General features: G+C 37.9%; 2 protein-coding genes across 2 annotated transcripts in view; both read left to right on the top strand.

Moving 5' to 3' along the window:
• Positions 1 to 4,210, top strand: part of UBE4A (ubiquitination factor E4A) — a 37,473-nt gene extending 33,263 nt beyond the window's left edge. Inside the window, exon 20 of the mRNA XM_077112758.1 lies at positions 137 to 4,210. Coding sequence (XP_076968873.1) covers positions 137 to 266 — 130 coding nt within the window. The 3' untranslated portion in view covers positions 267 to 4,210. The remainder of the gene's footprint in view (positions 1 to 136) is intronic.
• Positions 4,211 to 6,933: 2,723 nt separating this feature from the next.
• Positions 6,934 to 12,906, top strand: ATP5MG (ATP synthase membrane subunit g). Its single transcript, XM_077112757.1, has 3 exons — positions 6,934 to 7,070; positions 11,262 to 11,422; positions 12,707 to 12,906. The coding sequence occupies exons 1-3, from the start codon at positions 7,019 to 7,021 to the stop codon at positions 12,803 to 12,805; spliced, it is 312 nt and encodes a 103-aa protein (XP_076968872.1). The 5' UTR covers positions 6,934 to 7,018; the 3' UTR covers positions 12,806 to 12,906.
• The last annotated feature ends 214 nt before the right edge of the window (positions 12,907 to 13,120 follow it).

The following is a 13,120-nucleotide window of genomic DNA, read 5'->3' as shown; positions in this document are numbered from 1 at the left end:
TTAGCACTGCAATAAAGTTATAATGTACTAGTAACTCTTGCTTCAGTCTTAAAATGAGATGTCTAGGTTTACTTCTCTTTTTGTCTTAGGACAAAATTTATGGAAATAACCTTTTCCCTTTCTCTCTTTGGTGCAGTGACCAAACAGATCCCTTTAACCGTAGTCCTCTCACCATGGACCAGATCCGGCCAAACACAGAACTAAAAGAAAAAATCCAGCGGTGGCTCGCAGAGAGGAAACTACAACAGAAGGAGCAACTTGAATAAATACTGTGAACTAAACAAGCCAAAAACACCCCCAAAGTATATATAAACAGTTGTTTGTGGTTTCTCTCTTTCTGGTTCTGTTCCTTTTCTTTTTCTTTTTTTTTTTTCCTTATACTAAATTAGCAAACTACTCTTACTCAAATTATGATCATTAAGATTCCTAAGAGCTTTACCATGCTCCCTTTCCTGGCTTGCAGAAAATATAGCATCACCAATTTAGAAATCATCACAAATTTTCACCCTTTGTTCTCCTTACTGTTTCTTCTTCCTTTTCCTACCGTAAATTAATCGATGTTAACTTCAGCTGCTGAAACTTCCTGCCAGCTTACTGTTTCTCTTCCAAGTACGGCTCAAACATTTTTGATGGGCACTGCTTTTAAGTTTTTGATGTCAAATTTTTCAGTGACAGCTGATATCATCAGAAAGACCTGTGTCACCAAGGTTTTAATTAGCCCTTGGGAACTGGGCTTCAGTCCTTTTCCTTATTATAGCTCTGTAATACCAAATAATTTTTCATATGAAAGCAGGTACCTCAATGTTGATGTATCCCTTTTGAATGAGATGATGGGCAAAATGATAAAAAGGAATCTTATGCAACTTCTGTTGGTAACCCTTAATTTTGGGTTATCTTGTAACTCAAAGATACCTCTTGGGCAAACACTCACCACTGAAACGTAGCTGAACAATATTTTTATAAGGATTAGTAGGGCAAACTTGGCAGTTTGAATGCTTTATTTTAAAAACAGGGAAAATAAATAGAAGGATGCTGAACCCTTTTTCTCCCGTGAAAATCTGTTGCTGTAAGGACTAGACCTCAGCAGAAGAGTTAAGCAACAAATGTAACTATGAAAAAATGTCATTTTAAGAGACCAATGTCAATAGTATATATCGGTATATACATATATATATATGCCCTGTGCTTTTTTATATTGGCCTAATGTAAACTGACTACCATTTTATATTGTCTCTTACATGGTAAAATATATGCAGTGTGTGGCCATGTTTACTAATATTCTAGATAAATAAAATTCTGAAACTATTAAATGTATAGTTAATGTTTGTTTGGGCTTGTGACCAGAATTCTAAGAGTTGCTTTTAACTTACCTTAGGTCATTAGTTATCAAAGTAGGAATTTGAGCCTTGTCAGCAAGCCATTTTAAATATCCACTTAGCCCTGTTTAGTTAGTAGGTGGATGGGCCCTACTTTTACAAGTTAAGCTTGAGGTCCCTACTCAGTTGTGCAGCTCGGCATGCTGATGAGGCATATTCCCCTAAGACAATTGTCTTTCTAGCGCTCCCTCTAAACCTGAGTATACAATAAGTGATAAGGATAAAGTGATATGATCTGGAATCTGGATCTGGAATCATATCACTTTATCCTTGTCACTTCATTTAGAGGACATTATTGTTAGCCATGCCCTTTTTCAGATAAGATGGTAGCTTTATGATAATACCACACAAGTTGCCATAAGCAGTCCTTGATGTGTTTTTTGATGGTATCAGCTGGAAACCTCAGATCAGAGCGGGTGTCTCACACTAGATATAAAGTAGATATTTTCTGTTGCAGTGCTTATAAATGAAAGTAGATGTGTAGGACCTTTTTGCAAATGGCAGAATGTAAGATATTCAGTGTGCTCCTTGGGCCTTTAATGTGTGGGCCAACAGGATGTTAATTTTCTTAAAATGTGCTTCATACCATATTTATTATCTTTCCCCTTTCTGAGAATGAATTGTGTATAAAATAAGCTTCTATCTACTTGTATTTATCTTCAAAACCCAATCTAATAGGATGTTTTCATTTTTAAAAAGGGGCTGGGGATTGGGAAGAACCAGAGTTTTAAGGAGAAAATTGGAGGAAAAAGTGGGCACAAAACCTCAGAAGGCAGCTGTTCCCAGCAGCTCTCTAGTTAACAGCCTCTATGCTGCCTCTAGTATCTATGTATTCTACTTCTGTGTTTAGCCTTTAGATTGTAAGCCTTTTCTGGCAAGCTCTTTTTTTCCCAGCTGTTTTCCTGAAACTTTACAAACAGCTGTGGCACCATTAATGCTGCTGAAATCTTTAAATTCATCACAAAGGCAAGTGTATAGCTTGAGGCCACTGTTGGTAAGCAAACCAAGTGTCCTTTGTGCCTTTTTTCTTTCTAGCTGTGAAGTAATTTAAGGTCATTCAAAAAAATGAGATTTTAAAACTTATCTTGATATTACATAGTACATATACACACTTGGAAGTGTCAAGAGGTGTTTTCTTATCTGGAATGCAGAAGCAGTTCTGAAACTATTAGAGCAGACTTTCTGACATACTTAGTTTATGCGTTGACTTTTCTGAAGTATGATAGAAAAATGAAGGCTTTATCAGCTCTAGTATTGCCCATGTCTTACCAAGAGGGTAATATTAAACTTGGATAGTTATTTAAATAAGTTTTATTAAGCAGGCTGAGCATTTTCTTTAATATAGTTTTTAATGGATATGTGAAAACAAAGAAATTGTAAAGGTTTTTTAATGAAGCAGATAAAGATGCCAGTTGCTAAATGGTATCACACTCTATCTACAGAAGCTTCCTTACATATTTGATGCTGGTTGCTAAGCAGCTATTGCATAGAGTATAAGTCTACTGGATGCCTTTACAAGCCAGAGACTGATGCAACACTGTTGATATCATGTGAGAACACACATGCTCTGCTAAGTAACAAAAGAACACAGAAACAAAGAAAATGAAAAGCAAAACAACAAAAAGATTGAAATAAAATAACTTGTATTTTGAAACATTCCAGGAAAGTTACTTCTTGTCAATCTGGCCTGGGGGTGTTTGTTCAAACTTGTATTTAATAAATGAACACCTGACTTACAACCTTTGTTATCACTTACTTTACCACAATATTAGAAGCTAGTGGCTACCATTTCATACCAATTTGAATGACTGTTATTGAAAAAAATAAGAAATTACAAGTATTAGAGAGGGTATGGAGAAATAGGTACACTCATTCATTGTTAAATGGGGCAGCCACTGTGGAAGACAGTTACGGGGTTCCTCAGAAAGCTAAATATAGAACTACCATATGACCTGGCAATCCCACTACTAGGTATATACCCTAAAGAATTTAAAGCAGGGACTTAAACAGATTTGCACACTGATACTCATGGTGGCATTATTCACAATTGCCAAAAGATGGAAGTAACCCAAGTGTCCATCAATTGATGAACAGATTAATAAAATGTGGTATAGACATATGGTGGTACGTTATTCAGCCATAGAAAGGAATGAAGTGCTGATACATATGAAAGCATGAAGGAACCTTGAAATCATTACATTGAGTAAGCGTGGTAGTTAGATTCAGGTGTCAACTTGGCCAGGTGAAGGTGCCTACTTCTATTGCTATGGCATGAGCCAATGGCATGTGAACCTCATCTGTTGCTGATTACATCTGCAGTTGGCTAGAAGGCATGCCTGCTGCAATGAATGATGTTTGGTTTAATTGGCCGGTGCTTAAATGAGAGAGCTCACAATAGCATAGCCCAAGCAGCTCAGCATACCTCATCTCAGCACTCACAGCTCAGCCCAGGCCTTTGGAGATGCAGAAAGGAATAACCCTGGGGAAAAAACCTGTATCCTGTGAATGTCCTCCTTTGCATATCGTCACCAGATAACTTGTTTTGAGATCCATAAGTCCACAGACAGAAGAGAATTTTTGTCACTTTAATATCGTTTAAGGTGATGTGTATAGTTGCCAAGTTGACAAGGGGTAGACATGTGATAGTTAGATTCAGGTGTCAACTTGAATACATATATATGTACTATGTAATATGTTGGAATGCAGAGGCCTGAAGAGAAGGCCAGCAGAGATTGCCCTGTGCCTTCCCATGTAAAAAAGAACCTCAGTTGAAAGGTAGCTGCCTTTCCTCTGAAGAACTATACGTCAACTCAATAAATCCCCTTTTACTGAAAGCCAATTCGTCTCTGGTGCGTTGCATTCTGGCAGCTAGAACAATAAGCTAGACACAAGAGGACAAATATTGTATGATCTCACTGAGATGAATTAAAAGAAGAAAGCTCATAAGATCTAGATCATAGAACACAGGTTGTCAGAGATGGGGAATGGGAAGTTAAGGTTTAAAATATACAGGGTTCCTATTTGAAATCACGGAAATGTTTTGGTAATGAATGACAGTAGCACAACATTGTGAACTTAACAGTGCTGAAATATGTATCTGAATGTGATTAAAAGGGGACGTGTTAGTTGTATATATGGTAACAATAAAAATTTTTTAAAAACTCCATGGGACCACATTACACAGTGAATCCTAAGTTAAAACCATGGAGTAATAGTTAATAGTACAATTATAAAAATGCTATAATTGATTCTAACAAATATTCCACACCAATGCAAGTGGTAAATAATAGGGTGGTATATGGGAATCCTGTATTTTATGCATGATTGTTCTGTAAACCCACAAGTTCTCAAAAAAAAAATCTAGTGGCAATTTCGGAAATACGAAATCTTAGGGCTCTAACCTTCCCTTTTTTTAATTGTGTAAATGTATAAAATTTATACATTTCAAAATATATCTGCCATTTTAACCATTTCTAAGTATCCATGGCATTAATTACATTTACAATTCTTTGCTACCATTGATTACCAAAACCTTTTCATCATCCCAAACAGAAGTTCCCCACTGATTACACAATAATTCCCCATCGCTCCCTCTACCCTCCAGCTCCTGGTAACCTCTAATCTACTTTGCTTCTATGAAGTTCTCTATTCGAGATACTTCACATAAGTGGAATCATACCATATTTGTCCTTTCATGTCTAGCTTATTTCATTTAGCATATTTTCAAGGTTCATTCATGTTGTAGCATATATCAGAATTTCATTCCATTTTATGGCTGAATAACATTCCATTGTATGTATATACCACGTTTTGCTTATCCATCATCTGTTGATGTATGCTCCCATTTTTTTTCACCTTTTGGCTATTGTGACTGCCAAAAAAAAATTTTTTTTTTAAAGGTAGTATCAAGTATATGCCACTTGGCTTACCTAACCTGCCTTAGCAGGTTACTTAAAAATAATCCCTGTGGTTATATTTAAAGGATGAGGGTTAGGGCACGTTTTTTCTTAATCAGTCCCTTTTTGGCTTCGCGTTTCTTAACATTGCCCAGCAACCCTTCTATGTATCCTTAACTTCCTCAACAGCTATTCCAAACTACCCTCTTTCCTTCAATTCCCTCCCAGACACACATTTACCTTTCACACCTGGATGACCTTGCCTTCAGCTTCACAAGGAAGTTAAAAACTGTCAGAATCTCCACTTTGAAGCTTCTCTCTCATTCAAGCCATGTCAGAAAAGGCCCCTCCATTCTAAGACTAATTCCTTCACCATCCTTCCTGGCTCATCAGGAATCTTGTCAATTCCCTGCACTCTATCTTCAGTCTCTCCCTTCAGTTCCACATCCCTCTTGGTTTTCTGACTTGTATTCCTATACAGCTACATTTCTTTCCTTCATCCATTCACTCTGGTTTCTATCCTAATTCTCTAAAACTGCTCTAGATAATGTTGTCAAAGACTTCCACATTGTTAAATTAACTTTCCCTTCATTAATTTTACTTTGCTGCATTATCTGGGGCAGTTGAATCACCCCTTCATTGAAATGCTGCTCTTGGCTCCTCTGATAGCGCTCCTAATTTTTCTTCCCACCTCTCCAAACAATCCCCTCAATCAGCGTTTTATTTCTGCTCAGGGATTCCTGGATACATTATCTTTGTCCTCATCAAATGCCACTTCCCTACATTCACTTTTATTCCAGTCACATTAAACTGAAGTTCCGACCCTTTGTCGTATATAGCTGTTCCCTGATCATCATTTTCAGGATCTCCTCTAGAAAGTCTTCCCAGATCAGCCCATTCCTAGTATCATATGATACCTCTTCTCTGTTTACATTGCAACCTTTGAAGATCTCAACTCTACCACTCACTAGCTATGCGGCCTTGGACACCTCTCATCAATCCCAGTCTTAATGGGAACAATACTTAACACGGGCTTTCTTTAAATTTCAAAATGCTTGGCATACTGGAAGCCCTCAGTAATGTGATTTTGTTTTTCACATCCCCATAGCTCCTTCTGGCTGATTAGGGCATTAGGGGAATCGGATTTCATCCTGATATGCGGGAGGTGGGTTTGGAAGGAGATTGGGATTGCAAAAATAGCTAAGGAAAGGCAAATGCGCTGAATCAATTAGTTCAGGTACCTGCTCAGCCCCCAACTTCAGGTTTGGCCTCAGGCCCTCTCTGCCCCTATAGAACAATAGGGCTAGTCACGAAAATCTAAACGGCGCATTCCAGTCCTGATTTCCCACTTTTTCTCAAAATAATTACGAAAGCCCCCTACGCCAAAAAGAAGATATGCGCACCAAGGAAAGCACGAGAAGTTCACGGCGCATGCGCCTTACCACCATGGCGGCCTTCCGGACCTTCTCGAGCGGCTGTCCCAATGACTGCCTGTATCTCTACAGACTGCCATCGTCCTTCACGCGATCTGAGATCTCATCTTTCCATATCTACTTTCCCTTCTGAGACTAAAAAAAAATATTGACCAACTGAGTTCTGGAAAGATTGGAAGACATCTAGATATACTGGACCGGCGCGGGAAGAGGAGGCCTGACTTTGGAAAAGTGACGGGGTCCTGCAGTGGGTCCTTCCCGGAGGTGACATTCAGCTGACTGTTCGGGCCGACAGACATTCCATCCTACAGTCATGGCCCAGTTTGTCCGAAACCTTGCTGAGAAGGCTCCGGCGCTGGTCAACGGTGAGCACTGTGTCAGAGTGCCGAGGCGGGTACCTGGGTGGACCGGGAGGCCCGTGCTAGCGCCTGCGAGTGAGAAAGCTGCTCTGCTAACCCGAGTGGCCTCCGGAAGCCCGGGGATGGCCCAAAAGTGGAGGGAGCAGAAGGCAGGTTTTTCTCTAGCGTTCTGCTGGAAAGGTTTGCATCCTAGATTCGATACAGTCTAGAAGTTTCTGAATTTTAACCGGGACGTTGAAGAGGTAGTGGGAAAGAAGCAGGAGTTGCTCAGCGGGCGCCACCATTAAGCCCACTTGGGTCTCTGGGAATAGGCATATGGAAGGGTTGGCCCTTTCAGGAGAGCTAGGAAAAGGAAGGGCAGAGCCACGTGAAAGCATATTAGTTCGGCCTCATCAAATTGTCTGGAGTATTTGGAAGTCTCCAGGAATTTTTATGGGTGGGTGAGTTTTGAACGTTGATTTTGCATTCTTCCCTGACCAGATTCTGAGATCTTATTGCTCTGATGGGAGGGAATTCTAGGTGGAATTGAATTTTTTGTGTGCGTGTCCTACCCTAATAAGCATAGAACGGCGTGCGTGTAAACAGTAATCTTTATTATTATACCTTAGTATTTGTGGACTCTTTTTCAGTTTGAAGAGCCAGAGCTTCACTGGTAACCGCTCTTTCACAGTCGTGGATAAGTAGTCTTCTGTTGGTGAATATTTCAAGCGTCTGCTGGGTAGCAGGCTATTCATTGTATTCTCGACATTAGATAAGTTAAATTGACAATAAGTTTATTAAATGTACTAGTCTCTAATAGTTGAAGGGCAGAGCTCTCTATAAATAGCATTCGCGCAAATTTAATTATGAAATATTAATAGATTTTTTAAATACATGTAAAAAAAGAAAAATGTGTAATGTTTTTGGACATATTTCACTGTGTGGTATGTATTTTCTTACTCATTCTCATCTCCCTTTCATTAGTAGCCAAACAGTGAGTAGTTATTGGAGGCTGTACAGTGCCAGATACTTGATTCTCCCTTACAGAGCCCACTGTCTAGTGAGAGAGACATTTTGCACATTTCTCCCAAAGGGTTTCTCAAATTTGCAAACTAAGGCTCATCAAAATATCTGTTACGATAAAGCTGTATAATTTTATAGAAGTAAAAAGAGAAAGATTAGAAGCTTCAGTCTAGATTTTGTGGGCGAATTTGAAGCAAACCTTTTAATTTTCAAATGGATTTTTTTTTTAGCATGGCTTTCATATCTCTTAGATTGTGTGTGTTGGAGAATTGCAACCTAATTTTTTTTTTTTTTTTTAACATGGGCAGGCACTGGGAATCGAACCCGGGTCCTCTGGCATGGCATGCAAGCATTCTTGCCTGCTGAGCCACCGTGGCCCGCCCACACCTAATTTTAATAACATCCGAAAAAGAAAAGTAACATCAAAATAATTTGTTATGAAATATTTTATATAAACCCTTTCCTCTATTAGTATGGTAATTGAAAACTAAGTCTTGCTTTTTTTCCAGAAGTACTCAGAAAGAAGATTCACTATGGCCAGAATGTTAATAAAATGGAAATATATTTTGCTTTATAACATAACTCAGTGTATTTTTAACGAACTTCATTTAAAGTGAACTTTAAATACCTAATAAAAATTACTGCCTGTATCTGTTAATTCTTTGTGGGGGTGAGTGGGGCAAAGCAACTGATTGAAATAAGTAATTTTATCATAAAACTATCCCTAGAAATGTCACAGAGTCTGGGTTTTTTGTTTTTCCTGTTAGCTAAACTGGAAATTTTATTTGAATTTCACCTGTTTTTCCATTAATCTCTTTCTGTTTCAGACCCAGTCCAGGGTACCACATTGCATTTTGTTATGTCCTCCCACTTCTCCTCTGATCTATCACAGTTTCCCAATCTTTCCTTGTTTTTCATGACCTTGATAGCTTTGAAGTATACTGCCCAAGTATCTTATAGAATGTCCCCCAATCTGGATTTGTCTGGTGTTTTCCTCAGGATTAGACTGGAGCTAAAGTTTTTGGAAAGAATGCTACCTAACTGAAGTGCCCTTATTACATCTTATCAGGAGGTACATGATATCCACATGACATCACTGGTAAAAATAACCTTCATTCCTTTTGGTTAAAGTAGTATTTGATGGGTTTCTCCACTATTTATCCCTTTCCATACTCTATTCTTTAGAAGAAAGTAAAGCTAGCCTCTAGCCTGGCAGAGCAGTGGGTAAATTCCATCACCTGTAAGAGGGAATAGCTACATATGTTAAATGAAATTCTTCTGTAAGGCAGATTTATATTTTCCCACTTATTTATTTGGTCATTTATTGTATGAACTTGTACATTTATTTCAGAGTTCATACATACAAAGCTGAGTTACTTATTTTGTTGTTCAAATTGATCCAGCCTTCAGGGGGAATGCTTTTAGGTTGACACCTCTCTTTCTTCCACATGCCCAAACCTTTTGTGGGTTTTGTTTGTGTGTGTGTGTTTTTGTTGTTGTTGTTATTGGTTTGGTTTGGTGTTTTTTTGTTTGTTTCTTTTTTGGTTTTTTTTAAGCCTTTCTTACTTCCTGGTCCTACAAGATGCTTCACATTCAGTTTGTATTTTCCCTGCCTCCAACCTTAGAATCAGCCATTTCTCCAAAGTGCCCTGGTTACTTTTACTGTACAGTAGTATTTAGAAAGTAAAATCTGGGCACTGCATATCTTCCTTACTACTAAGATATCATTGCTTCTAGGCCCTCTCAGCAGATAGAGCTAGGTAATATATGTATACTAACCCGTGTATATACATGTGTATGTAATGGTTTCTGTCTGTATCCGTGTGTGTGTGTGTGCTGGTAAACATGGGTTCTTACAGTTGTCTCCAACCCTAATCCAGTACACAAGGTTCATTCTTGCTTTTCTTGCTTATCTGTAACATCTCTCTCCTATAGTGAGAAACCTGGTCCCCACCATCCACTATTCTTTCACTTACATTTTGTTCATCCCCTGTAACCATGTAAAGCACATGTAAGCTTTTTTAACCTATACCCCTGAAAAGCAGACTTATCAACTAAAGTACAGTGTTTATGTGCAGTATGTTGATTTAGTTTTCAAAAATAATGAAATACCTGTATGTTAAAGATAGTTTTAAAGACACTTGGTTGACCATTCCTCAAGACTTTGTACTTTTTTATTGCCCTATCTTACGGCTATTAACAGTTCTATTTAGAATTTCTCTTACAACTTTGTGCCAGCTTAAAAATTTACCGATGGTTCTGAGCACAGAGGATTTTGGAGATAGTAATTCTAAAAGTTGTGAAATACCCAAATGCATCCAATTAGTTAATAGAAAATGCACCAAGAACCTTGGATAACCCATCTTTGAACAATAGATACTATGGATATTCATGCTGTACTTACTAGGTTTTTCTCATAATTTTTTTTAATTAAAATACCTTTCTCTTGCTGAAATCAGTACCCTAGTCTCACATTTACCTAGGTTGTTAAGGATCTTTTTTCTTGTAACCGTAAATACCTTGAAGAATTTCAGCCTGGTATAGAGTGATGATTGGCTGCTCCGAACAATAAATATAATCTTAACTTTTATTAATTGTGGTGGTTTTTTTTTTTTTAAGGAGGAGCAGCTGTGCTTTTGTTAGAGGTTTAATCCAGCACATATTGATGAAGATACCAAAAATGGGTTCAAATTGGTATAATTCTATCTGGATTTGTGGCCAATATTGTGACAAGTTTTAATCTTAAGGGTGCCTTTTCATAGCTCCTTCCCTTCCTTTCTGTACCTCTCTCTTGGAAATTTTCTGGTCTTTCAACCAAGAAAATATGGTAAAATTGCTGCAGTTTTCTTGTTTTTCAATCCAACTCCTAGTAACTTTACAGTTAACTATTTTTGCCATTCATAAATGAAGTAGCAGTACTGGCTGACCACTAGTGAAGTGCTGGCATAATTGAATGTGCTTATAGGCTTCCTGCCTGATTGAACTGCCCCTGTGGCACAGGTGTTCTGCATCTTTAAAAGCCCTCTTGTTACCAGGGAACAGCTTTGACTTTTCATACCGGGTGCACATTTGGTACAAGCAGTGAATGAATGTGATGCATGAATAAATATTTGTGTCCAGCCCACACATCTGCTTCTTTCAGTCTCTAGTGAGTTCATCCTGGCTTTTTTGGTTTTGTTTTGTTTTGTTTTCCAGCTGCTGTGACTTACTCGAAGCCTCGGTTGGCCACATTTTGGCACTATGCCAAAGTTGAGCTGGTTCCTCCAACCCCTGCTGAGATCCCTACAGCTATTCAGAGCCTAAAAAAAATAGTAAATAGTGCTCAGACTGGTAGCTTCAAACAGCTCACAGTTAAGGTAACTATGGGCTAAATGAGAATGTATATGCATGACAGAAAATGTCTTCACTTGATTTTTCTGATTGTTTTTATTGTATGTATTTTCCAATAAAGCTAAATCTAACGTGAAAGATTATCTCTTTTTTGACTGCCTACGAAGATATTCACCGTTCTAATTTTGTAATCTAGGTAGAAATAATTGGGCTATTTTATGTCCTAGTAGACTTGTCCTGTAACAAAGAAGTGAGCATTTTTACTGGGTAACTTTCTTTTCCCCCTTTCCTATTTTGATTAGATACTAAAATAGGATGGCTTACTTTGTTGATTCTGAACCTTTTTTTCATCTGCCCTGGAATTATCCCCAATTTGACCAAAAGATCTCTTGGACTAGTATCATAGTCAGGAAACTAACATTCAGTAGAAGGAGAAAAAAACACCAAAACCTGGCAAGCATATAATATGATGTGAAGGAATACTGAGTTGCATGAAGATAAAATTGAAAGACTTAAAGAATTGGAACTTTGTTTTTATTTGCTTGATCCAAGCACAGGGTACAAAAAAAAACCTAAAAACTAAATGATTGCTTACTTTAGAACATATATCCATGGAAAATATAGTTATTTTTCAGACAACTTCCAGTAAACCTCATGTTTAATTTGAAGGGGAAATTTTACTTCCAGGAGGGCCCAGTTTTGTTGTGGGAAGGTGTTTCAACTGGAGTATAGCGATCCATGAAGCAGTGCTTTCTGGATCTATATGTATACTTTTTTTCTTCACGGTAAGAAAATGTTGCACTGTGAAAACTGAGTAGCTACTGAATACTTGGAAAGAGTTGAGCCACATAATAAATGAATACTAATAATGTCTAAAGGGAAAGAGAGCTCTTCATCTTTCAACAGATTTTCTGTAGCCAGACAAAAAGATCTGTTCAGAGACTGGCCTTTCTGTAGCCATCCTCTTATATGAATGCCCTGTCGAAATGTGTCAGCTGTTTCCAGGATGTGGATTGTTTTAGGGCACATAAAGTATCTCATAAACTAATAATGAAAGGGTTAAATCAGTTCAGGTCTTGAAGGAATACTTGGAAAGAATGTATAAGCTCTGAACTACTTACCTTATGGGTTTGAAAGTTCAGGGGTTCTCATCAGTTGAACAAAAGTTGACCTCAGTAATTCCTGGCTTTGACTAAAACTGCCCTCTAGTTTGGATAGTATCCTTATAGTCTCTGTCACTTAATTCTGGAGAAGAATTGTTTAAGTATATAAGAAAAAATGAATCTTAAAACTTGTGCTTCTTTTTTCAGGAAGCTCTGCTGAATGGTTTGGTGGCCACTGAGGTGTGGATGTGGTTTTATATCGGCGAGATCATAGGCAAGCGTGGCATCATTGGCTATGATGTTTGAAGACCAGTCTTTAACATCTGATTATGTTTGGTTTATTATTGAGTATTGTTGGACCATGTGTGATCAGGCTGCTATCTGAATAAATAAGATAATGTGTGAAATTCACTGTTTTCTCTATCAAACACTAAATGGAAGATCACAATTGATGGGAATTGCTTGACATGAAATTGAAGTTTTTTCACTTAGATACATTAGTACAACTCTAAATTACGTTTTTGCTTAGCCTGAAATTGGAAAGGATGTATATGAATATATCAGCCCGGTTATGTATATATATGAATAGAACATTTTAGTTTGGGGCCAAGGTTTAAAGTA

This window comes from Tamandua tetradactyla, chromosome 8, assembly GCF_023851605.1.
Source record: "Tamandua tetradactyla isolate mTamTet1 chromosome 8, mTamTet1.pri, whole genome shotgun sequence".
In the NCBI taxonomy this organism is placed as follows: Eukaryota; Metazoa; Chordata; class Mammalia; order Pilosa; family Myrmecophagidae; genus Tamandua; species Tamandua tetradactyla.
The sequence above is the reverse complement of the archived record's forward strand: the minus strand, read 5'-3'. Positions and strand labels throughout refer to the sequence as shown.

Excerpts from the sequence above, each read along its gene's own strand:
- ATP5MG (XM_077112757.1), top strand. The coding sequence starts at position 7,019 with ATGGCCCAGTTTGTCCGAAACCTTGCTGAGAAGGCTCCGGCGCTGGTC. Across the intron at positions 7,071-11,261 it reads GGCTCCGGCGCTGGTCAACG|CTGCTGTGACTTACTCGAAG; the intron begins GTGAGCACTGTG and ends TTTGTTTTCCAG. Across the intron at positions 11,423-12,706 it reads TCAAACAGCTCACAGTTAAG|GAAGCTCTGCTGAATGGTTT; the intron begins GTAACTATGGGC and ends TTCTTTTTTCAG.